Source organism: Aphelocoma coerulescens, chromosome 20, assembly GCF_041296385.1.
Source record: "Aphelocoma coerulescens isolate FSJ_1873_10779 chromosome 20, UR_Acoe_1.0, whole genome shotgun sequence".
NCBI classification, from domain to species: Eukaryota; Metazoa; Chordata; class Aves; order Passeriformes; family Corvidae; genus Aphelocoma; species Aphelocoma coerulescens.
The window spans coordinates 7,257,938-7,283,605 of NC_091033.1; the positions used below are offsets into that span (position 1 = coordinate 7,257,938).

A 25,668-nucleotide genomic window follows, 5' to 3' on the forward strand; every position below is an offset into this window, starting at 1 on the left:
CTGACCCATATATGACAGATGTATAAAACTCACGTTCAGCAGAGAAAACTTCTCCATTCACAGTTAGTCAGCTTTCTGGAGAGTTACTCCTCCTTGATACTACTTCCTAGCTCATCAAGGAAGTTGGAGTCAAATGCATTGGATTAAAAAGCAGCTGTGAGAAAGCCTCGTCCCCCTCACACAAACCATGAATCACTGGCACAGAGGGAACAAGAAATTAGTGGGGTGGTACAATCAGCAATAGGGACAAGACTGTGCGCCCGTCTGAAGGAACTCTGCTCCGGGTCTGGATCCACCTCCTCCATTCCCCTCCCTCTCCTTAACAGCACTGTATGTAATTTTGCACAAATAGTAACAAATCAGTTAATGCCCACAGCCATCCCGGGCAGGGGCTAAAGGGTGGCGGCATCACCACTGCGGCTCTTTTCAAACAGCAGAACGGACACAAAAGCTTTTGCCGGGCACTGCCGGGGGCCGCTGGCAACGCGAGGATCCGGCATCCGCCTGGCGCCCGGCCCCGCGGCTGCCCAGCCCCGCTGGCAAACGCACCTTCTCTCGGGGCCCAGAACAGAGCACAGAGCTGACCGAGAGAAATCTATGAGGATTTTTATCTTGCTTTTCCTAAACTGCTCAACAACATGAATACAAAGCTATCATGACCAAAGTAAATGAGTAGGAGATTGCTGTGCTGCCTCAATGCCACTACAGCAAGCTGAGGTAGCCGGAGCTGCTTCATGACTCGGGTAGTAGTGCGTGATGGAGAGGTTGGGCAGAGGGATGACTGAAGACCTGAAAGCAAAATTCAAGCCATTAAAACAATGCAACTGCTTAAAACAGGTTCAGCTTACCCAAAATATCTATCTGCCAGAGACTGGGAGCCCATGTATGCGTGCGTGTCGTCTGTGTGTGTGTCACATGCTGGACCAAAGGAGTTCTACAAAACTTTTTCTCTCACAATCAACCTTGTAAGTTAAAAAAAAGCCTCAAGACAATAACAATGGGCACAGTCTGTTCGTTCTCTTATGAGGATACACATTTCTGGCAGCGTGGAGGGCAAGGGGATGGGCAGCACGTTCCTCCCCAAGACGTGACTCACACCTGAACAGCCCCTTCCCCAACCCCACCCGGCCCCTCTCAGCTCAGCAGGGCGGATGCTGGCTCAGCCTTCAGAGCTTCCCAGCCGAGCCCATTGTGCAGGGGCTACACGCTGGTTCTCTTGGCCTTCCTGGACTTCAGCTGGGAATTAACATTTAATTAGTTTGTTTTCTTGTAAACTCCATCTCCATCACCCCCATTTCCAGTGCCAGCAGCAGCTGCAGCTGCCCTGCCTGTGCCTTCCCTGTGCTCCACAGCCATCACTGGGGTCAGACCACTCCTGGGCCATTACTTAAAGTTTAGTTTATTGGCAAAAGAAAGGTGCTGTGTAGTGCCCAAAGGGACCACTGTGGGACACAGCTTGTGCTTGGGCCAGGGAGAGGCTTTATTTACGTCTAGTGACCCTTCACGGAGTGAACCCTGGGTTACAAACGACCTTTTATGCTTTTATTGCACTGACTTGGTTTCCTACCAGCAATGATGGGAGAAGAGGGTTGCAAAAGGTTATCAGTGTTCTGCATCTTGCAAAAGTGGAAAATATCAGTTTCCTGCAGACATCAAGGCCTAGACTATAAAAAAGTTCACTGAAAAAAGCTACACCATATATCTTGTATGCACAGTTTTTACATATAGACACAGTAACTGCCATCACAGAGCAGCCACTGTTCAAAAGTCATGGCAACAGCATTCCCAGCCTATTCAACAGTGTCTTCATCCCCGTTCCTTGCTTGTAAGTAGGTTTTTTCCATGTTTCTTTTTCCTCTTAGTTCTCCTCTAGGTCTTCAACTCACATTTATCTCAAAAAAATCCCCCTAACTTAGTTCTGCCCTCATGGCATCAGTGGGCAAAACAGAACTTGGTCTTACTGCCAAGCTAAAGTCAGGCTGGTAGCCCAGAGCATGCAATCCAGTTCCCCACTCCCACCACAGAAATCACTGATGATGTCAGATACCAAAATAAACAGAAAAGGCAACTCCATCAATAATCAGCAGTTCCCTCAGAAATACTACATTGCACTTTCTGCTCATAAAATGCCTCTATTTACACTTCATTTGTGTTTCCCTCTTTCCTTTCATTCCTCTTTCCACAGCTTTTCTGCACCTCCTTGTATTCATGGCATTTTTGAGTGATACCAAGGTGTGGAGCAAGATCAAGCAGGTGCTGGGAAGCCTCTGGAAATGAAGCTGTTCCCAGCAGGCCTGGAGCTGATGCCCTGAGACAACAATTCATTCTTAAAAGCAGTAAGATTAAAGCAGTAGAAAGACCCAGAGAGATCTGCTGTACATCCAGCACACAGCTGTAAATATATTCTGCTCAAAGATTTTCCCTGAACATACAGATTTTCCTGGTGTTAATGATGGTGGCAGAGAGACCTCCAGTGGCTCCATGCACCACCAGCCATCACCTGTCACATCCCACAATCTCAGGGTCCCCCCACCAGGCAAGCAAGAAGGTTCTGGAGGGGCTGGAGGACAACAAAGACTTTGGGAGAACAGCCCCTCTAGGTAAGACAGGGCAGGACATCACCACTTCTGCCAGTGTGGGTTGCAAGGACTTTGTTGAAACTCAGGCCAAACTCTGGAAGAATATTGGTGGCTCAAAAGTGGATTTGTAGCAGATAAACTATTCATTAAAAAAAAACCAAACAAACCAGGAGTCCTATTTACCTTATGAGAATGCACATGCACTGGACATAAAGCCTGGGTGTTAATAATGCAATGGTGAATAATTTTAATAACAATAATAATAGTAATTCAGTGTTGCTTATGACCACACAGATGCACGGAAAGCTAACACAGCAGCATGTCAAGCTATTCCCAGTCAACAAAAACTGGAACCTCCCCCTGCCCTGTGAACCAGCCAGGGAACCAGTGGTTTTCATCCAAGGAGCTTGTCCCAGAATCATAGAGTAGCCTGAGTTGGAAGGGATGCCCAAGGATCACTGAGTCCAGCTCCTGCTGGACTGATACAGCTGAGGCTGCAGGAAGATGCGGGGTGGACACTTTGCAGGTCCAGAGTGTCTTTTTTGCTGGACGTGCACCTGCTGAGATTTTTCCACCTTCAAACAGCAACAGTTCAGCATTCTCTACAGCAATCCACATGACACAACAGGCTGATCAAGAGGAAATATCAACAAGTCCTAACACAGATGTGGAGAAAGTAACACTTATATAACACGGAGGGGTTTGTCACGCAGTGAAAAAGCAAAACATTTTCCTTTTTGTGACCAGTAATGTTCTGCTTTGTTTTGAAGCTCCATCCCAGAGCTGATTTCAGCAGAGGCCAATTCAGGAGTCCCTGCTCGAAGGCCAGTCCCACGCACCAGCTCCCCAGGAGGACTGGCCTCACCGCAGGCTGCCGACCCCGGCTCAGGGCACCGCGCCGGCCGTGAAAACCTCCCGTGGATCAGCTTTGTTTCTGCTCCGCTGCCCCGCAGGGAGAGCTGCATTTTAACAAACACGATGATAGTTGGAAACAGACTTCTTCAAAGGGCTTTGCAAACAGAACTCAATCCTGGCATCACCGGGAGACGGTGCGAGCGGTGTTTGTACAGATGGGGGACGGCGGGCAAGGGGGGTCAGGCTGCTGCCTCCCCTCAGCGGGGCCGGCATTCGGGGCTCAGATCCCTCGTTAGGGGACTCGTTAGCTGACATCCACCTGCTCCCACCATGCCATGAGGCCCCGCTCCAGCAGCCCGCAGGACACCCGGGGAACACCGACTCAAGCGACCGTGTGTGCCGGGCCGTCGCTCTCCAGGCAGGGAGGAGAAGGTGGCGCAGCAGCAGCTCCTCCAGCCCCGCTGCTCTCTGCAGGGACACTCGGCCGCTTCTCGCCCAAGTGCCACGAATGAAAACAAAACCCAGCAGCGACAACGGGCGCTGATACTGCGGAGAGCGGAGGGTGCGCGGCCCGGCAGCCAAAGCTGTGGCTGGGCGGTGGAACCCGGGCCCCACGCCGGGGTCGGGCACTCGCCCAGGCGGCTCCTCTGGCAAGAGGTGAATGCGCGCCGGGCACGGGCAGCCCGCCGCGCTAGGACACTTGCGGGACACGAACCGGCCACCTGCGGCACCAGGGGCGGCAGCGCTGCGCCGGCGCCACCGCGCGGAGTGAGGCTGCACCGGCGGAGGCGCCTTGTGGTTCTCGGCGCCGCCTGCCCGGACCCCTCTGCTCGGGCTGCGCGGCTCCAAGCGGGGGAGAAAAAGCGCTCATCCCTTCTGCCCCGCCTGGCAGAGCAGCTTCTCACAGCTGCCTTCTCCCCCTCGGCTGCAGGATCCGTACGGGACACATCCATGGCTGTGCAGAGGTGAGAGACTTCACTCCCTTTTCCACGAGCAGTCTCAGAGCACCAGTGACTGCACAGAGAAGAGAGGATCTCTCCGATGGATAAAGGCTGCCCAGCACAGCAAATTGCTCAAGCTCAGAGCCAGAAGTTCAGTTTCTTTTCTATCATTACCTGAAGTAAATGATGCTCCTACATGCACCCAACTCACATCCCAACCTGCTCACAAAGCAGGGAGCTGATAATCTTCTAAGCCACCCACTGTGGGTGTGTAAGATTTTCCTCTGGCACATCTTACATCCACACCATTAGATACAGTAATCCAGAAAAATGAAGTGATATAGAGAAAACATTACAAGAAAAAGAGCATTACTGCCTACCTCTGCCAACCGCCTACCTGGGCAAGCAATGGCAATACCAGCAGTCTCCCTTGTAACACTCCAAAAAAAGGAAATTTACAGCAGACTTCTTGCTTAAAGTTTCTCAGTAGAAAACTGTAGGGTATGCCCAGCCACTGTTCTGGATTAACAAATGTTGAATTTCCTTAAGACAGTACTATTGACTGAGAGTGAAAAAAGCCAACACTTACTACTGGAAGAAAATAAACCTGGTTTATGTTTAGTGTTGTATTTCAACATTGCCCATGTTCCAGAATTCAGTTCTCCTGAAAATGTTCAGGATGTGTTGAGTTGTTTATAACAGATTTAAACCCTTTGCTGTAAAGTCTTCTGAGAAAAATAACACCCTTGTTTTTCTAAGTTACCTCTTGCAGATGCTCTTTTGTAGTCTCTGAGGTAAGAACCTCCCACTAATTTATGGTCTGCCGGCTGAAAAAGATTGCTCTGAATGATTCTAACCACACAAAGAAGATGGGCAGAATGACACTGTAAACTACTTTGTATTAGAAATATTTAACATGTAGGAAAGAAGTGACCTCTCGTTGTTTCTCTCTTGGCTGTGCCCCAATCTCACAATTACTTTGGTTACTTTATGACACTTACACTCTTTCAAGTTTATTTATTTGAAGACACACTTATCAAAATAGTCATCTCTGAAATAAAACCAGCTAGAAATATAAATAACCCTATTTGCAAAACCTACTATTTCTCCATCCCTAACCCTGCTCTCTTCTACCCAATCATGGATCTCTTCCTTCCCCTTAGTCGAACCTCATCCAGCTTTTTGATCACAGGACCGGATTTTTTAGACGTGGCTGCGTAGGTCTTCAGCAGAGCTTTGAACATCATTTCAGTATCTGGATGAGTGCTAATGAAAGCTTTTTCCAGCACATATAAATCAACTCCTTTATCCTCTGGAAGACCTGAAATAAAACTGAGACCAAAGTCTATCAACACCAAGTCCAGCTTCTCCGTGGGTGGCCGCAGGAGGAGATTGGCCGTTGTAAGATCCCCATGGATAATATCTTCATCATGCATCCTTGCTAACAGCTCACCCATCTTCTCTGCTAACTTATGGAGGCCACTGGTGTCATTCCCACTCTTTTGTACGGAATAAATATGATCCTGAACAGTAATTGAGTCTACAATATCTTCAAGATAGATCGAGTTGGTGACATAATCCACAAAGTAGACCACTGGAGCAGGAATCCCTATTTAAAAGAACAAATGAAATGCTAGCAGTTAATTTACATGATTTCCAGCTGTATTTTAGCAACAAAACACAACCGATAAAAGTCCTAAGCAGAAATGCCAGTTGAGATCACTCCCAGCCACTGATAATCCACCCCGGGGAACGGCCTGGCCAACACTCGCTTCCAAGCCATCTGCACTGCCCCGGAGTCTTACAACGACCTGGCAGCTCAAACGTGGTGACAGCCCAGCCCCTCCTGGGGCGAGCCGCCCCGATAGAACACGCTATGGGACACACCGAGGACAAGATGAGTTTTAGGGACACCCTGAAAGAGCAGAGCGGGTCGTCCCGGGCTCAGAAGAAGGCTCTGCATCCTTCAGGATGGCGCAGGACGGCGCCAAGTGCCTGAGATCTGCTCTGAGCGACGCGAAGAGCCGGGGTGCCGGGGCAGCCCCGCTCACTCCGCCCCGGGGTGTGTCTGTCTGTCTGTCTGTCCGTCCCGCCAGGCAGCCCCGGCCCGGCCGCCCCCGTGCCCACCTGTCCGCCGGCACCGCAGCAGCGACCGCGCCTCCTGGGCCATGCGCCGCCGGCTCAGCCGCTCCTCCAGCGCCGGGTGCCGGTACCGCTTCGGGACGCGGAGCTTCGCCACCGCCGCCCGCCCGAGGAAGAGCCCGCGGTACACGTGCGCCTCGGCGCCCTGCTGCACCAGCCGCAGCCCCGGCAGCGGCGGCGGCGGCGGCGGCTCCTCCGGCACCGTGGCAGCGCCCGCCCCGCCCTCGGGACCGTCCACGGCGGGGGCCGCCGCCCCCAGTTCGCCCACGACGGGGCCCGCGGGCTCCATGTCGCCCATCGCAGGGCCCGCGGCCCCGGCCACGACCGAGTGCGCAGCGCCCGCCTCCGCCTGGGCCGCCGCCATCACTGAGACCCGCACGGCGCATGAGCGGGCAATGCTCGGTAATCTCCGGCCATCCTCGGCAATGCTCGGCTGCCCGTGACGGAAACCTACGAACGCCCGAAGCTCCGCCCCCGGCCCGCCTGTGCCGCTCGCTGCCCTCGCTCTAACGCGGCCTGCGCCGCTCTGCTCCTGGGCCCTGCCTCTTCCAAACCCCTCTCTGTGCTTCCCCCACGTAAATCCTGCTGCCCTCCGCTTGCCTCTGCCATGGCGGGGGATACTGGCTAACTGCCGGATGGTGGGACTGGTTCCCGAGCATTCCCAAGCCGGGGCGTGCTCCTGTGGTTTTGCCGGTGCAAGAGCGAGACCTGCAGCTTCCCCGGGGCTTGCAAGGGAGGTGTTGGATACGCGTCTTCCCAAGGTGGCAGGCGGGATCTCGTGGTTCCCTGGAGGTTTTCCCAGCATCACCTTGGAACCCCCCTCCAGGGCATCATCCCTGGGACACCACTGCCACGGCGTCACCCCAGGGTGCTCCACCACTGCAGCATCACCATGGGGGCTCCATCTCTGGGACATGACCACCAGGCTGATCCATCACTGGCTCTTGTTCTTTCATGTGCCAAAAGCCTCTCTGCTGGAGCCTGTGCAGATCCACTGCAGCTGCCCAGTTCATGGCTGGGAAGGAGAAGGGATTTGCCCATAAGCTGCAGGGGATCAGCAGCCTGCAGCAGGGCATCGTGTGACCTCGGGTCCCAACGCTGGGCACCACCAAAGCTTCTGCCCCAGGTCTGTCACAGGCCACTCATGCCATCAGTCAGGTGACTCCCCCTTCCTCAAGCAGCCAAGTCCCACACTGCCATCTTATTAAAAGATGGATAAACCTCATTATCCTCATAAACCTCACTGGAGCAGTATTTGGGTTTTTATGGCACCCTGAAAACCCAGTGCCCTACTGGGTGATGTGCACATGCTGCAAATATGTTCCTCAGAAGATACAAGAGAGTTCAGCCCTGTCCATGTAAATATGTTTTCAATTGTTGCTTTTGGAGGTGCCACAAGTCCATTTTGTCTTTGTTTTCTCACCCACAACATTTGTTTCCTTTTCAGAACATTTATATTTTATTAACACATTCCATACAGCTTACTTGTCATTGCACAGTGGGATCATGCCTGGCAAATATTTATCTTGCTTCAGTGACAACTTTTAAACAACCTTCCAAGTTTTCAATGATACAGATAATCCATCCCGCAATTCTGCCCACCCGTGGCACCCTCCTTCAGCTGCCCTCGCTGTGGCAGGGCTGCAGGATCCCAACAGCTTGCCTAGGGAAAGAGGTGCATTCCTGGTCTCTGTGGCTGGAATTTGCAAATGCCTCAAACACTCAAAGAAAGAAAAAGGTTTTCCCCATGTTGTTAACGGATTTTATCAGAGCATCTGTGCACAGATACCCCCACAGACACATGTATAACCTATAAGCAAGTGCACACAGATACCCTTTGCTTCATTATTCTGGCAAACATGATGGTTTTCTCTCATGCTGGCCAAAAACCTCCTCCAGAGCTTTCAAAATATGAAAGAAAATATTTTTGCTTTATTTTCCCCTTTATTTTATTTATTTAAATTTTATCTTCCTTGTGATTGCACTTATTCTTTTCCCTTTTAATGCAATAAACAGTTGACATAGCCCTTGGAAACTATCTAGAGCCATTCACAATATTTATGGTATCACCCAGTGTTTTTGTTGGAATTTTAAATCACCCCAGAGAACTGCTCTGAATCCACAGACTGGTAAATGGTTTGGTTATGTAACTTTGTCCTCCTGGTGACAAGCATTTACAAACTCCTCTTTCACAAACAATGTAATTAAGTCTAAAATTGCAGCACAGCAAACCGAGGTAATCGGAACCAAGGCAGGTCCCATGGGCTGCTCCCTGCTGTACCACAGATCCCTTGGTACCAGGCAGGACACAGCCCTGGGAGCAGCTCTCCCGTCACCCCCCAGTGATTTAAGGATGGAGGCTGCAATCTTCAGAGCTGGACAGATGGGAAAAGGGATGAGTTTGAGTTGTTGCAGGGTGCCATGCTGGAGGCATCCCTAAAACGTGCAAGGAAACAAGATTCCTGGTGGGACCAACACTACTGACCAGAATTGCTAGGGAACCCCCGTGGGTTAGGATATCATAAGAGAAAACACATGCAGCCTCACGTCAGGAGGAGAAATCTCTCTGGGATGTAAACGAACATGCAATTAATGGAGGTTCCTGGTGAGCTGGCTCCATCCCAGCTGTGACACTTCTGCCTGCTCAGGGACCATCACTTCCATCAATAACTGAATTGAGTTTGGCCCCCCAAGCCCCTTCCTAAGGGTCAGTCACAATAGAAGAAAATACGTTTGAGGGTGTGATGAGGATTCCTGAATACCATGTCTTCCTTTTTCGAGGATGGACCTCTTTCTCCTCTTGTATTTGTATTTCACTTTGTGATTTTAAAGCCTCTTTTAGCTGCTGCGGCTAAAAGAGGTAGAGGGTAACATTTCCAGTAATCACAAGCGGATTGTGTCACCAAACACAGGCTGCCGTTCCCAACGCAGAGCTCTCCAGGAGCACATTCCTGCCGCTCAGCCCTGGGGATGCGCTGTTTGGCTGCCAGGCAGGAACGCGCCCCGCAAGCCCGGCAGCCAGGAGCGAGATAAGGATCAGATGGGGAAATGGCACTGCCAAGACACACGGACTGGAGAGGAGGAGGAGGAGGAAGGCATCACAGGATGGAGCAAGGATAGAAACGTGCCTGCAGGCATGAAGTATTGGTGGATCCGACTCCCCCAGACCTTCTCATGTGGAGCTTAGGGACAAAGGTCCTGCCTTCAGCAGGCCCAGAATACCCACTGACTACGGAAGGTGTGATAAGAAAGCTGTACTTTAAGAACCCCAAAGAAAGATTTTTTTTCCTCAAATTATCCCTGCTGTACATTATAGCAGGTTTTCACCCTTTTTTCCAGAGGAGCATGACCCACAGCCTTCACAGTGTCGATGTGACAGCCGCATTTCTGTACATACTGACATCATGTTTTTGGCCGCCTTTGGTAGACACACCATAAAGCTCTGCCTGTGCTCCCCAAGACCTCACCTCCTTGTTGTCTGTGCTAGTATTTATTGCCCTGCCAGAGACCAAGAAGCCTCTAGAAAATGTTTGGGTGGCAGATAAATGAATGCTGAGTGACCACAGAGAAAAATATAATTTCTTCCTTCTCGCACTGAAATAATTTCAGAAGGAAGGAATTGTTCAGGCAAATTGGGGATCATGTAGCCAAGAGTGAATTTGCCCTGAGGCTGATGAAGACTCTAGGTTCTCTCTGGCTCTCTGCCTGGCACGGTGGGGATCCAAGCATGGGAGACATCTCCTCCAGTTCATAACACAACTCACCCAAAATGCCTAGGCTTGAGCTCTGGGGGCCAGAGATCATGGGCAAGATCACACTGCATCCCCTGCATCCCCCTGTGCTCCCAAAATGTGGGAGACATTAGCCTAGACACAGAGTTGTAGTGTTTGCTGTCTGCCATGAACTGGTCTCATGTGGGTCTTGGGGATGAGAGAAAATTGGAGTAATTTCTCCCTCTGCATATCATGAGAGCTGGTTGTGATTTCAGAGCTATTTAAACTGCTCTAATATGAAATGCAAATGCTGTTGAAAAGCTCTTCCCATGAACACCATTGGTTTCTCTTGGCTGGTGTTTGAAGCCATTCTGCACCAAGTGTGTGATCCCTGTTGCAGCTGTCAGGCTGTATCAGATACAAGGTTTTGGAAAAGGTATTTTCATATCCTGTATTCCCACTGAAATTAGATCATATGAATGGGAAGCATTTATTTAATCTATAAACCAGGTAGATGATTTGACACACTTTCCACATTCTCTATGATTTTGAGAAGAAACAAAACCAAAACCTTTTGAAAACTGCTGCTCATGTTGCAGCCAGATATCCGACAAACTAAAGCTGAAAGGATACACATGATCCAGTATGGCACATCTCAAGCATCCCAAACTATGAGTTGGAATAAAATGAGTTGGTACCACTGTTCTACAGAGCAGAGACATGAGATGTATCCCCATACTTGGAAAAATAACAAATTTTAAATACTTCTCTTAAATTCCCTATCAAGTTAACATGGGGGATGAGCGAAAAGGTTCTTTTTAAAAAAAAATCACATGTTCATGTGTTCTTTATTCTTCACCCAAACTGGTAAGTTTTGCCTGTGTCAGAGGGGTGTGCCTGCACCACAGGCACAATGGTCACTGATTCAGACCTTCCACAATTCAATTCTGTGCTGGGGCAAAAAGCTTTACCAACACAGGCTCCACAGGGTGCTGTTCTGGAGCTTGCGTGGCTATAACATACTAAATATTAAAATTTAATATGGGTTTTTAATGAAATATTACATGCAGTCACATGCCAGCTCACAAAGCAGGTTCGTGCTCATTTGCACTCACCCTCCAGTGGCAGTCCCTGCTGCAAGGCTCTGGGGAGGCTGTGCTTGTCTTCCCACCTGTGACACCACATCTTCCTCGCTGTTCCCCGTGGCAGCTGGGTCACAGCAAACTCCTGAACATCTCAACCCGCCCAGCAGCTGTCGTTTACATGAACAGCACCAAGGGGCAATGTTTCCATACTGTGTTAAAGCGTTTTGAAAGCATTTCGAGGTGTATCACATTTTGTAAAATCCTTGTTTAACAAACTGGACTTTGGGATTCATTAAATTAGCCTCAGAAAAAAAAAATCTTTCATCCAAGTGCAAGTCCCAGTGTCTTTTATGCAGGACAGCAGGAAGGTTCCTGTTCCACTCAGCAGAAGAAGAATGTTAATTGCAAAGGAAGTTGAATACTGAATGTTTTGTCTGAAGGAGCGATGTGTCAGGGGAAGGAGATAAGCTTGAGAGACTGATTCTTTCTGTCCCACAGCCATGAAAGTTAAGAGGGCAAACTCAGACATAGAATCACAGAATCATAGACTCAAACAATATGTTGAGATAGAAAGGACCCACCAGGATCATTGAGCCCAACTCCTGGCCCTGCACAGGACACCCCAACAATCCTATCAGATGTCTGAGAGCATCGTTCAAACGATTTTCGAGCTCTGGCAGGCTTGGTGCTGTGATTGCCCTGGGGAGCCTGTTCAGTGCCCGACCACTCCGTGTGAAAAACTTTTTTCTGATATCCAACTTAAACCTCCCCTGCTGCTCTTTTTGTTTTTAGCTTTCAAGTGGGCACCCCTTACTTAGCAGGTTTCTTTGGCTTTCCAGCCGAGCTACCTAAAAACATTAATAAACTGACAATCTCTCGTGGACTTTGTGGAGGCTTTCTCGTCTAGAGGGGTGAAGCTCTGCACAAGGGCAGCTCTGCAGGCAGTGAGGAGATTTCTGTTCCTCAAGTGACACAGACTGGAGACAGAGCTGTCATTCCAGCCACCAAGCCGCATCCTCGTTTCTGGACCAACCCGCCACGTACCTCGGTTATGCGTCCCCGGCCAGCCCGCGGCCGCCCGGCCCCGGTTCCGAAGCCGGGCTCACCCACGGGCTCACCCATCCCCCGGGCTCCGGCTCCGCTCCCCGGCCCTCGGCATCGCTCCCGGGGCGGTGCAGCGCCCCCCGCCCGGGACCCCCGCCCCCGAGAGGGGCGGGCAGGGTGACTACAAGCCCCAGGCTGCCCGGCCGGGGGCAGGACGGCAGCGACGTGGCGCGGCCCCGCTCCGCCCCGCTGCGCTCCGCTCCGCGCCCGCCGCGGGCTCAGCCCCGCCATGGGTGAGTGCGGGACGGGCCGGGGTGGCGGGCGCGGGGGCTGCGAGCCCCTCTGGCCACGGGGCAGCCGGGGTGGAACGGGCGCGTCCTGCCCCGGGGAGAAGTTTCCAAAGAAAAAGAGACAGTTTGCAACTTTTCCTAAGGGCTGGGGGTGCATCCCCCGCCGCTTCCTTTCTTTCTGTTCTTTTTTTAGCGGTCCCAGCAGCCCGCTCCGCGAACATAAGAGCCAAGGAATTTCCTGTGGCTCGGTCCCGGGGCTGTCCCGGCAGCGCGCCGGGGAGGGGAGCGGGGGTTCGGGGAATGTGGAAGGAGCTGGATTTGCCGGGCAGTGGGGATTGCTGCAGGCAGCGGCGCGGCGCCCATTGGCCTTGGCGCTGGTGTGAGCAGAGTCCGGGGTCAGCCCCGTCCCAGCTCGGCTGCACAGCGGGTCTGCCCCGCTGCTGTCCCGGAGCACGGTCCCCCGACCGGTTTGCTCTAGGCAAGGAATCGCCTGGCACAGCTGCTTGCGAGACCCACCAAACTTTCTGACCTCGTGTGGAGATCTCAAGAGTCCTCAAATTCCCCAGCTACGTCAGAATAGGCGATACACAAACTGGGTTTCAGTCAAAGTTCATAAGCCATGACATCTTACTAAGTTAACAAGAAATGCAGCAAAACCTGATTAAATCAGCCATGGTATTTATAATGGGACTCTCTGTGTGTAATAGAATTTGTGGCTTGAAGTTAATGGGAAGGCCACCTATGCCTTATGTTCTCAGCAGATATTTTTTCTAATTATCTGCATAATATGTACAAGGAGTGCTAAAAGCAGTGCAGGTGTTCACACAGAGCATGGTGGGAGGGACTGGGATAGCTGGGATGGCATAAGTAACACAAATGAAACACAGAGGGTTGCAGAATAAATAAAAATAATTGTATTTTTATACAGCCATCACTGATAAATAGCCTTTATTGCTAGCTGTAATTAAAGGCCAAGCAGAGACACTTCCCATTAAACACAGCTTGTGACAGGACAAAAGTCCTTTGGCTGGGTGAGAAGAGTTTCCACGGTCTGGTGGTTGTGCCCACATTTTTTCGACATACAGTCTACCAAAATTTTGAGTATTTCTAATTAAATGGAAGAAGAGAGTACAAGATTAGTTAAAGGAGAAAATAAAGGAAAAATAAACTTTTGTGGGCAGTGCTTTTAACAACAAGATAGGAAGTAAGAATGCAAAACCTGCAGGGAGAGCTGGTGGTGCCACATACTCTGAAATGTGAAAATGATAATGCAGAAGAGTTCAGAACCAGAAAGCAGAAGCTGCATTTCCTGCCCAGAACAAATTTTGTAATTACAATCAAGAGATACCACAGAGGATCCTGCCATACAACTCCAGACACTACAAATCACTGCCCTGCACTTAAAAACAAGTCTTAACTCTGTTAAAAAGTCCTGATTTCAAAGTTCTGCACCCCGAATGAGAACCCCTGCAGTTAGCAGAAGTCTGGTGAGTTGTGTGACTGTCTGCAAGTGCCTCTATACATGTGACCTAGTGACCTATGGGGAAATTCCACATCATGACTTTGTAGATGGAAAACTGTGGGTGTCCTGGGAGAGCTTTTTCCAGCCTGTGCATGCTGAGAGCTTGTCTTATAGCATCAGAAAACTGAACCTAGTGCTGCTTGCTCGTTTTCCAGGTCGTGCACTGCTGGTCCTCCTCTTGTCTGCGACGGTGTCTCTCCTGGGCGGGCTGATATTTGGATACGAGCTGGGGATAATCTCTGGAGCACTGCTGCAGCTGCAGACAGATTTTCACCTCAGCTGCTTCAAGCAAGAAGTTCTGGTGAGCGCCATCCTTATCGGAGCGCTCTTCGCCTCCCTGGCTGGGGGGATCCTCATCGACCGCCATGGCCGGAGGAGAGCAATCCTGGTCAGCAATTTGGTCCTCTTGGTGGGCAGCCTCATCCTCACACTGGCGAGGTCACTCCCTGTGCTGGTCATTGGGCGCATGACCGTGGGCTTTGCCACCTCTGTCTCGTCCATGGCCTGCTGCATCTACGTCTCAGAAATGGTGGCTGCTCACCAGCGAGGGCTGCTGGTGTCTCTCTATGAAGTGGGAATCACTGTGGGCATCCTGCTGTCCTATGCACTGAATTACATCTTTGCAGACGTGGACGAGGGGTGGAGGTACATGTTTGGACTGGCCATTGCCCCGACGGTCATGCAGTTCCTCAGCATCCTCTTTCTCCCAGTGAACCCTGTTAAACTGAGCTCGTGGGACTCTGACTGCCAGAAGGGCCTCATCCCATTGCAGGACACAGAGGACAGAGCAGCAGCAAAGCGGGAGCCATATCAGGAGAAGAATTACTCATTTCTCGACCTTTTTAGGACCAGAGACAACATGAGAAGGCGGACTCTGGTGGGCCTGGGACTGGTGCTCTTCCAGCAGTTCACTGGGCAGCCCAATGTGCTGGGCTATGCCTCCAAAATCTTCCACTCTGTGGGATTCCAGAGCAACTCCTCAGCAATCCTGGCCTCAGTTGGGCTGGGAGCGATAAAGGTGGTGGCCACACTGGTGGCCATGGCCTTGGCAGACAAGGCAGGCAGGAGAGTGCTGCTCATGGCTGGCTGCGTGGTGATGGCCATCTCGGTCACCACCATCGGCCTCACCAGCCTCATGGCTCCGCTGGCCATGGCCAGGGACTGCAAAGCAGCCACAGGCCCCAATGCATCCCACAGCCTCACCCAGCACCCCCCAACGCATGTGGTCCCCCAGTCTGCTGTGTCACCTGTCCCACCAGCATCAGGTGCTGTCAAAAGTCAGGCAGGCCCTGGTTTTGCTGCCACAAGGGGCCTTATGAAAGTTTTCGCCAGCATTCAAAGCAAAGAGGTTGTTCCCAATTCTTCCTTCAGTCAGAAAAGGGACTTGGTAGGTCAGTCCAAGAAAGGAACACTGGAAAGCACGAGCCCTCCCCTCGGTGCTGCTCCCTGGGCACAACATACGGTCTTAAATTGGATTACACTGCTGAGCATGATGGCTTTCGTGAGTGCCTTCTCAATTGGATTTGGGCCAAGTAAGTGTGGTGTTTATCCTTGCACTTACCCAGAGAATAAAACTGGGGCTGATCTGCAAGCTGCCTGCTTGAACCATTCCTTATGTATCTGCTGTGCTGAGCAGCTCAGTGTATGGGAACTGGACATTTGTCCCCTCCTGCCCACTGAATCATCTTCTAGCACTGCAGCTCTGTCAGCTACAGCACTAGAGTAACTCTCTTCCATGCTATTCACTTCCCTTGTAAAGTTTTTTTTTTTCTCTGAAGTTCAATGGAAAATCAGAGCATCCTACAAGCACTACATAATCTTCCTGTAACCCTGGTGAGGAGGAAAATACAGGGCTGAGGACAGAGGGACTGAGGGGCTTCTGCTGTGTGATTATGAAAGTCACTGCAGAACTGGAAGCTGAACCTCTTTTGAAGGTTTCTTAGTATCAGTTGGTTTTTTAAATTCTATTTATTATTATTTCTTTTTCATCAGATGAGATTAAAGATTAGTTCTTGCTTCCATGTGAGTTCTACTGTTTTCTGGCATTTTAATGCCTTGATGGGAGAAAGCAGCATTTGATTCAAGAAAAGTACGTTAAGTGAATATGTCTCATGGGTTTGACAGCCACCCTGCAAATCATTTCAAGCAAAATAACCCCAGGATAGGAGAGACTTCTTAAGGATATATATTGCTTTAACTCTGATTTTAGCCCAAATGCAATGTTGTCTCCCTAATTCTACCCTTTTCTCGTTTCTTTACAAAGAGCATGACCTGACAGCAGGCCTGTCAGATTTTCTCCATCTCCTGTGAATGGAATGACCAGCTAGCCTGCTTTCTTCTTTACTCCCTGGGCCTGTTTATTGCTATTTTATTCCTCCATGAAGCATTGAACACAGGAGGTGTGAAGTGTTCTGTGTCTCTGAGATCGATGAATGTTTGATACCACCAGCAGCGGGTGCTGGGTGAAGCCAGAGTTTAAACCCCCTGCTGAAATCTCCCTTGCCCATTTCCCAAACAAATTGCTTAACTCCACACTGTCTTTGTGATCTCTCTAATCTGTGCAGTGACCTGGCTGGTCCTGAGTGAGATTTACCCTACTGGGATAAGAGGAAGAGCCTTTGCCTTCTGTAACAGCTTTAACTGGGCTGGTAATTTACTGATCAGCCTCTCCTTCCTGGACCTTATTGGTAAGTAGTCACTTCCCCTCCCTCCACCTCCCACAGCTGGTTAGGGAAGGTGGCCACCACGAGCCATTTGGAGATTAAGTGGCATTTTGAACCCTGAGGACTTGAGGCTGGAATAGGTGTGACCCTGTTGCCCCTGAGAGCAGGAAAGCCAGGCACCAGCAGCACTGGTCAGAGCCTCTCTGTCACTCGTTTATAAAAATCACCCATTGCCCACTGGGCTGCACTGTAGCACCACAGTATCAGGAAACACAGAGTTTGCAGCTTCCATACCGGCAGCTTTACATTTCTCAGCAGGCACTGCTGGCCCTGGACCTCGGCTGCCTTCTTCCCCCTGGTGCTGGCAAAGCCTGGCATGCACCAGCCTTTCCCTTTGCCAATTCCCAGTCCGGGCCTTGCAGATAAGGAGTTTCCCGGCCCTCTTGAAGGCTTCACAATATAAGGTGCCCCTGTCAGGCATCAATGACCACCTCACAGTAAGCAACCAGTTTCTTTTGTACCCCATGGTGTGACCCACCTCCTACCTTCACACACTGGAATCTTTGCAGATGCCATTGGATTCTCTTGGATGTTTCTTCTCTATGGACTGGTGGGAGTGATGGCTGTTATATTCATTTACCTTTTTGTGCCAGAAACAAAAGGACAGTCCCTAGAGGAGATAGACCAGCAGTTCTCCAGGAAACGGTACGTGTGCTGTTGTCCCAGCAGGAGTGCTGGCTTTGGGTGCTTCCCACTGACACCCCCTGAGGTCTGTGGCACTGGCCTGAAGCAAAGTCTGGCCAGTGCTGCTCAGAAAATAGAAAATCTCAAGTTTGTGGCAGGGATGTGGGACAGGGTGGGAGAGCTGCAGCGCCTTCATCAGCAGGTCACTGCCCTGAGCCTTGCAGCTGTGCTGCTGGAGGGCAGTAGTGACACTCAAGAAAAATGGTATAAAAACCAGGGCTCATGGTCGAGGAGAGGAGACCAGGACCACAACATGGGACAGGAAGGTCAGGACTGGGAGGAGGCAGGAGGGGATGATAGTCCTGTCTTTTCACCTTAGAATAATCCCAGGCTGATCCTTCTCCTCTGAGGCAGAGACGTCTGGAGCATGGGCTCCCACCTGGTAATTTTCACACAAAGCTTGTAATGGGCTAGGGAAGATCAAAATGTGTTTGTGCCATCCTGGTTGGGATGGAGGTGGCAGGGCAGGCACTGCTGGAGCAGGAGAGGCTGTGCTGCCTCATGGCTGAGGAAGCACTCATCGGGGGGCAGGAGGGGTGACTGCTGTGAGCCCCTGGCTGGCTCCCTGGTGCTGCTCCTGACCTTCATCACTGCCTGGCAGGGTGTGGGAAGGAAATGTTTTCAAGCAGAGACGTGGAAGAGGAGCAAGCTGCACACACGCACAGTACCAGAGAGTGGAGCATGCCAGCAGCACATGAAACCAGTGACCTGCCCACAGCATCCTGTCTGAGGAGTTCCACCAGCACAGGCTGGGCCGTCAGGACACTTCTTTTCTGAGGCCTTTAACTGGTGACCTCTGGTCAGAGACAGTTCTCCCTGCAGTGCCTTAGATCTGGGGACACGCCAACAGCATGTCCTTTGGGTCCTCGGAGAATCGTTGTTCCCAGGAAGGGAATACATCCTTCCTTTGATATCTTTTAATTTTTCATCATTTGTATCTCCTATCATTTAAGAGATTAATGGTTTTATGCGCAGGAATTAAAGCACGGGTTTTGCTGACAGTGATCCCATCCGTGAAGCTCTTTTGTGATCAAGGTGTGTTATTTTCCAGGTCTCGGGAACACCGGGATCGGGGCCGCGCAGGGTGCCCTGCCCCGGACCTGCCGCCAGTGGGCGCCCGGCACCGCCCGCTCGGGGATGCGGACAGACCCCCGCAATTCCCAAAATCCGAGCCCCCCGCACCCCTCGGACCCCCTTTCCTGCACCCCCCCCCTCCCCGCATTGTGTCCCGGGGCTGATGGGGCCAGACAGGAGGGATATGCGATTGGGAATTCGGGGTAACCCTGCGCGGGGGTGAGCAGGGTGCCGGGGCTGTGCTGGGGACAAGACAAGGGCAGAGGATGGGGGACCCCCGTGAGGGGCAGCGAGCGGGGCTGGTTGTGGCGGGAGGACACCCGAGTTAGCTCTGGGGCCAGCAGACAGGGCTAGGGACAGTGCCAGGTGCTGGGGTGGCGGTACAGAAAGCTGTGAGACAGCTCATGGTGAGTGGGATCAAAGAGTGCAGGGTCAAGGACTGTCGTTCCCACTTAATAGAAAAAACCCCAGTGCACTTTCCAAACCCAGCAGCTTCAGCACGCCAGGAGGAGGAATCTGCGAGAGGTGCCCAGTTTGTCACACACTGCACAGGGTCTGGGTGTCTGTGCTTGCACCGCCTGCGGGGCCACGGGAGAGAGAGGAGGTGTGGGAGAGCCCCGGGGCTGCAGGGCAAGGTCCCAGCTCTGCTCTCGTAGCCCTTGCCATGACGGGTGAATGCTCCCGGCAAGGGAGGCAGCTCTGGAGCTGCCAGCTGGTGTCACAGGGCCTGGCCCCTCCATCGCAGCAGAGCTGGGCGGGTGGCACTGCAAGATGGAAAAGTCGTAAAGGAGTGTTCAAATGGAAAGCTGAACGAAAGTCAGTGGGTGTAGAAATTCAGACTAGCACCCTTGTGAGGAGGAGGTGGCCCATATCCAGTGGGAGAGCAGCAGGGAAACAAAGGAAGCAGCTGCAGTAAATAAGATGAATCTATGTACATGTATGGTACCAGCAGACTCACAGGAACATTATTAAGCAACCAAAGACAAAACCTAGATGTGCTTCTCTCACGATACCAGAAGCTTAAAATATAAGATATTGCCAAACTTTCCAATCACCCTGAATAACAATCCCAGAATCAGTACAGATTTCTTAGGATGGGAAATCACAGATTCCAGTAAAAAAAAAAAAGTAGAGCCAGTACTGTGTTATTGAGCCCCGATAAGGATAAAGGTAATGAACAGCAAATATAAAATGAGATTAGAGAAGTTAGTCAGCTCAGTGATCCATCAGGAAGGAATAAAAAGTGGGTTTGGGTACAATAAAGGGTCTCCAGGACCAAGCAGTGCTGGAAGTGTGAGGAGGGCTGCTGCTCTGGGTTTAGTGGGGAGCGGTGCACAGGACCTGCTTCACAAGGTGTTTGTGGGAGAACTGGTCTCTGCTAGTGACCACAAAACAACCTTTAATGCTGTAGTGGGAGAGTGCACACCAAATAAATCCAGCCTGGGGCTCTACAATTTCAAGAAAGGGAACTATGAAAAAATAAGGTGATTAGTCAATAACAACAAACCAAAAAGGAGCAGGCAGAAAGCAAGGAGCCTGCAAGCAGTCTGGAGGTGATTAAAAAATGCTCTATTAAAGCCTAAGCAAAACATGTGCCACAACTCAAAAAGAACTAAGAGGTCCTAAAAAACACCCTGCCTGACTCACTGCTAAGGTTAAGGAGGTATCACAGGGAGAAGGTCAGTGTTTTAAAAGTGAAAAGGTTTCCCACATGAGGAGAAAAGGAAAAGCCATAAAACATGGCAAGTAAAGAGTAGACAGAAAAGAGAGCTAAAAATGAGCATGAAGATCTTGCAAAGATCTTGCAAGTATCTTCTAAAAATCTTTATTTAACTATATCAGAAGGAAGAAACTGGCTAGGGAGCCATTGCTCAATACAAGGTGCAACAGGGTGCCAGGGAGGACAAGACATGACGAGACAGCTTGGGCACAACTGAGTGTTGGTCTCCACTGCTGCAGGTATTTGGAAGAACCTCACACCCAGTAAATTAGAGGAACTGGGTCAATGTGACTTTCCGAATGTCTGCTGTACCAGAGGCAGTTTGCTAGTGCAGCTCCCAGCCACAAACCAAGCTCTGGAAGGGAACCCTGGGAGCTGCAGGGGTGAGTGTCACCTCTGTCCCTGCTGGGGTGGCACATGGGCAGCTGGGAAAGAGCCAGCAGACATGGATGCCAAAGAGGGAAAGCTTCCCTTGCCAGCATACTGGGACTCTAGGAATATATCAAGTATTCACATGGATAGGGAGGACCCAACAGACAGAACAGATGAAAGATTTTGTCAAAATTATTTTAAAAAACATTTACATTGCCATGGGATTGAAGCAATGGTTCTTTCATGTATTGAAACCTCTTTAAGGATATTTTTGTCTTGTAGGTAGCAAAGTGCAGGGTTTAACAGGCAGTTTTTGAAGATAAATGAGATTCAGCAACCAGATTGCCCAAGAATCTCTTTTGGGCCTGGTTTTATTCAGCACCTTCCGTGTTGGCAAGCAAAATCTCCATGTTTGTGGATGATACTAAACTCTTTTAGGAATGAACACATTTTGCCATTGATGAGGGGCTCCATAAAACCCTTACCAAAGGGAGTGAGTGAGCAAAAAGGGCAGCTGGGATGGGTGTCCTGGGGAATGCTGCAGGCTGGTGCCAGAGGTCCCTGAAGGCTGGCTGGGGTCAGCATGGATGGGAGGAGTGCTCGGCTGGGTAAGTTGGCTTCCTCCATCCTCATCTAACTGGACAAATGTGTCCCCGCTCCAAATTTTGACCCATTAACATAGCAACAGGCTGTTTCTCTTCTTCTCTCCCCTGAGGCTGAGACCTCATAAGACTAGAGGATACAGAAATGCTTGAGGCAGTGATAAATCTTCTTTAGTGGGCTTTTATTTCCTTTTCTTTCACAATATTTTCTTTAGTTTCCTAGCCAAATTTTTTCTAAGGAAAGATTTCTGACTTCCTTTGAGCCACAGCTCAACATCTGTCCACATTGGGGGCTGAAGTAATACACTGTTAAGGGGTTTTGATGTCAAGCCCAAAACCCCACCAGGGATTTATGCAGCTCTCCCCTTTCCTCCCTCCTCCTCTTCAAACAGCCTTTCATTTGCTCTCACTAATTGTGCTGTCATGCCTTTCTTTTTCCCCCAGTTGTGCAGACAGCCTTTCATGCAGCCAGGTTTCGGTGACAGATGCCTGTGCCATGAGCTTTGCGAGGGGGCGGGTTGTGCTGCGGAGCGTGCGCACCGTCGGGGCGCACGGAGCCGCGCTGAAATGATCCAGGCACACATCCAGCCCGGGACGGATTAGCCAGTGGCTTCCCTGCCTCCCGCCGCACCCCCCCGAGGTGCTGCTGGATAATCACTGCCGGTTGGGAGAGTCCCGCCAGGCCCAGCCCACCCACAGGCACCGCTTGCTCCTCAAAGTGCGCAGGAAAAGATTAGCAGAGCATCTCTTGGAAAACGGGAGAGTGTTCAGGAGGATTCGGGCTGGGCACAAGGACACTGTCAAGCCTGGTCTCCCAGGGATGGTGGCTGTCAGGGCAGATCTTTAGAAAGCACCAACAAGCCACCCCCCACTCTTACATGTGCTGCTCTTGTGTGCCATGCTAAAAATCTGAATGATGTGAAAAATAAGTACAAACCTCGGCTGGTCCAGACTGACTTCAAGAACCAGCTTGTAGAGAGGTGATGTAAAGTTTCACTGGCAGCATGTACCATCCCTGAGCCCACAATGTCCAGCTGTGGTAACATGATCTAGGTGATAGACTGAAAGCAGAGCAAGGTGTGAGTCCCTGCTGCAAATATTCCCACAACTCAGCGGAGAAATGTGGGATCTGAGTCCATATCCCTTTTGTGTATGTGAAGGCAGCAAGCTCAAGGACTGGATCCTGCTTAGTCTCTGCTCGGGGGGATACAGATCTGGCTGAAAGGAGCCAGAATACATGAAACACGATAACTGGAAAAAATACAAACCAGAAGATGGGCTCTTTAATGCACTGCAGATCCAGCAAAACAACCAGAGCTGAACAAAAAACATTCCTTGTATAGCAACAAAGATACCAGCTCAACGCAGGGAAAACCTGGAAGGAGGTGGGTGTGTTGTGTTCTGTTAGCTTGTGTGTCTCCAGGCACTGCATGGATCAGACCAAAGCCTAAAATGTGGCGGGTGCTTCCTCCTTTCATTGCATCTCTCCTCTCTGAAGTGCTGCTGCCAGCATGAGCACTTCCAAGCTCTCCAGGTTAGGTACCTCTGGCCTCTGTCCTTGTTCCTCCTGCTCCATCTGGCCTTCTTCCTGCCCCTCCTATCTCTGGTCCCAGCTCCCCCAGCCCTGAGGTCCACTAATTCAACAGGCAGAGGGAAGAAAGGGAGTTGCTGTCACTTTTAATCACAGCAGTAAAGCAAAGACAGAAAGATAAGGTCTCCACCCGGCTGCTGATAGTTCGCAGAATGAGTTGCTCTAACAGGTCACTCAGCCAGAAGAGCCTGTTGTCTGTAGGGAGGGAGACAAGGTATCTTCGGCTGGGCTGGAGCGAGACCTCAGGTGCAGCAGGAGCAACACCAAGACCATTGCTCTTTCCCTGGGCCTACCAGGACCAATTCAGTTTCTGGACGAGCAGGAATCACATAATTGTCTTTACTGGGAAGTTTTCCAGTTTTCTTCAGGTGCTTTTCAGCCACTCTCACCACTGGGAGTCTTTCTCTCCTTGCCACAATGACAAGAATTGCAAGGAGCCATTTGCCTTTGTAAAGGTCCTCTGCAAGGGTCTGGGGGAAATCGTCAGGTTCAGGTGCCACAGTCCCAGAGTGACAACCCTGGCATCACACCCATGGCAGTGTCCCTGCTCACTCACAGCTCCTGGGGGTCACAACCATCCTCTTGTTCTCACTCAAACTCACAGCTGAGTGCTGGTGCACGATGTGACCTCCTGCAGCAACACAAATAAAATGTCAGCACTACAACTATTAATAGTGTTTCTATTCCTGCTGCCATTACGATGGCTTTTGCTACTATTAGTAATAATATTTACATATGCAAAACCACAGATGCAAAACAGATGTTTTGGTTGGGATGTCTGAAAAGACTTGTCTCTGCCACATATATTTATGACAAAGATGGAGGGTTAACCACACAGAGTGCCATATAGAGAACAAATAGATGGGGAAAAAGAATGAAATAATTCCTTCCATATTCCTAACAGAGGCCAAAACTTATCCGTTCCCTCTCTCTGCTTCTCTCCTTTCCAGCATTTGAGACTTTTCCAATACCAGGCCAGGGATGGTTTCCATATTTGTTCAGACTTGTCTAGTTTTATTTTCCAGTTCAGCTATTTTTTCAGATGCAGCTTTTCCTGATGGATGGAAAATACAAAAGGAATTGCTCATCTGCTCCCTGCAAGCTTTTTCCTGACCACTGGGAAGCTCAGGCACTATTCCAGGCCCGGACTAAACCTTGGCTTGTGGAGAAAACTTGATCCTTGTTTGCTGAGTTCACACGTCTGGGAATAATTTAAGCTAAGGGGAAAAGTAAAAGTGAGAAAGACTACCACTGTCCCTGAGCCCACCTCATTCCCTCCAGCACGCAGCCCTGCCTGGGAGGATGGCTGTGGCCATGGAAGAGGAATGATCACATCTCCACAGCTGGCCAACACTGGAAAGCAAGAGAGTGACAGCTCAGGGCAGGGTAAGAGTTTTGGCACTTCACCCAGGCTTGTTTCACAGAAACAGAAAATAACAAAGTCTGCCAGCACCACGGCATCCCCCTCTGCTTTTAGCAGTGGCTGGTGTCAGGCTCAGGGACACAGCCAGGAGGATGAGGAAAAGCAGAAGGACAAGGCTGAAACAAGTACCTCTCTTGAATGCATTGATGAGTAGCTTTGCACTGGGATTATGCAGAGCCCCACCAGCACAAACAGCTTCCCTGTGAGCATGCTTTGGTCTCTTACCCTTTTATTTACAGTTGTGTGAACATCAGACATTCCCCTGCATCCACGGGTGTGATGGTTGTGGCCAACTGGACTTCCCAGTCCTTTTCTACTGACAGATGCCCTCGGGGACACCTTAACATCCCTGAGCAGCCCCAGGTCCAGCTGCTCCTTCCATGAGCAGAAGGAGGAAGAGGAGGACAAGGAAGGCTCTATCTCTGCAACAGCACAGCAATGCTTAAACAGAGAAAGCCACCAGACAGCAAAGGAGTGCAGCGTCCCTGAGCACTCATGAGTAATAAAGTGCCCCACAAACTAAAGAGCCCCCAAGTGCTACTGAGGACTAAGTAGTCCCCGAATACTCACATCTCTCTCAGGTCAAATTCCACTCTTTAAACCAATCCCCATTACGTTTTACACATCGGGCTGTAGAAGGCCTCAGAGGGGCTGTTAGAGTCTATTGTAGGGGAATAAAGAAAGTGTCAAAAAGACTTTTAATGCCCAGTTAAAAGTGGCCAAAATACAGTCTGCAGTTACCTGATAAGCTGCAGGGTCTCTACTGGGAGAAGTATTTTGGTTTTTAAATTGTCTCAACCCATGCACACTTGCAAGAGGCCAGTCTCAGCTCTGAACCAAAGCTTTGTCAAGTACATTAAAACATTATTAAAAGCCTGGCTTTTGTTCCATAAAGACTTTTAATGCTTGCTCATTTGGTTTTGTTTTTTTCCTTTATAATGCTTAAGACCAGTAATTATTGAAGCTACCAGAGCCCTGCGGATTGCTGCAGCCTCTGTGTGGTTTGCAGCATCAATACTTTTCCCAGCACGGTGGCTGTCCTGCTGCTGCCATCCCCACTGTGCAGGTGTGGGAATCAAAGCGCTCGGGGGGATTAACATCTCCAGAGATGAATAACAGGGCAGTGCCAGAGCCAGAGGACAATGCCTGAGTCCTGTGTTCATGGACTCTACTCATTGCAAGAGAAAATATTCAGAGTCCTCTCTTGGTGCAAGTTACGCTCTTTACAGGGGAACTTGGGAGATTTCACCTACTTACTCCTTCAGTTACCCATTTTCATCAACAACTACCTAATGGCTATGGACTATG

The 25,668-nt window shown here is 50.4% G+C and overlaps 2 protein-coding genes across 2 annotated transcripts; one reads left to right on the plus strand and one right to left on the minus strand.

The window, feature by feature from the left end:
* Positions 1-4,877: 4,877 nt before the first annotated feature.
* On the minus strand, positions 4,878-7,126 carry TP53RK (TP53 regulating kinase). The gene is given in 4 exon segments (XM_069034411.1): positions 4,878-5,984; positions 6,503-7,053; positions 7,055-7,071; positions 7,073-7,126. Coding segments are annotated over 4 exon segments (1,101 nt in total). The 3' UTR covers positions 4,878-5,505.
* Positions 7,127-12,614: 5,488 nt separating this feature from the next.
* SLC2A10 (solute carrier family 2 member 10) lies at positions 12,615-18,582 on the plus strand. Its single transcript, XM_069033958.1, has 5 exons — positions 12,615-12,652; positions 14,327-15,703; positions 16,736-16,858; positions 17,404-17,539; positions 18,180-18,582. The coding sequence occupies exons 1-5, from the start codon at positions 12,649-12,651 to the stop codon at positions 18,274-18,276; spliced, it is 1,737 nt and encodes a 578-aa protein (XP_068890059.1). The 5' UTR covers positions 12,615-12,648; the 3' UTR covers positions 18,277-18,582.
* The last annotated feature ends 7,086 nt before the right edge of the window (positions 18,583-25,668 follow it).

Excerpts from the sequence above, each read along its gene's own strand:
- SLC2A10 (XM_069033958.1), top strand. Across the intron at positions 15,704-16,735 it reads CTCAATTGGATTTGGGCCAA|TGACCTGGCTGGTCCTGAGT; the intron begins GTAAGTGTGGTG and ends TAATCTGTGCAG. Across the intron at positions 17,540-18,179 it reads CAGCAGTTCTCCAGGAAACG|GGTGTGGGAAGGAAATGTTT; the intron begins GTACGTGTGCTG and ends ACTGCCTGGCAG.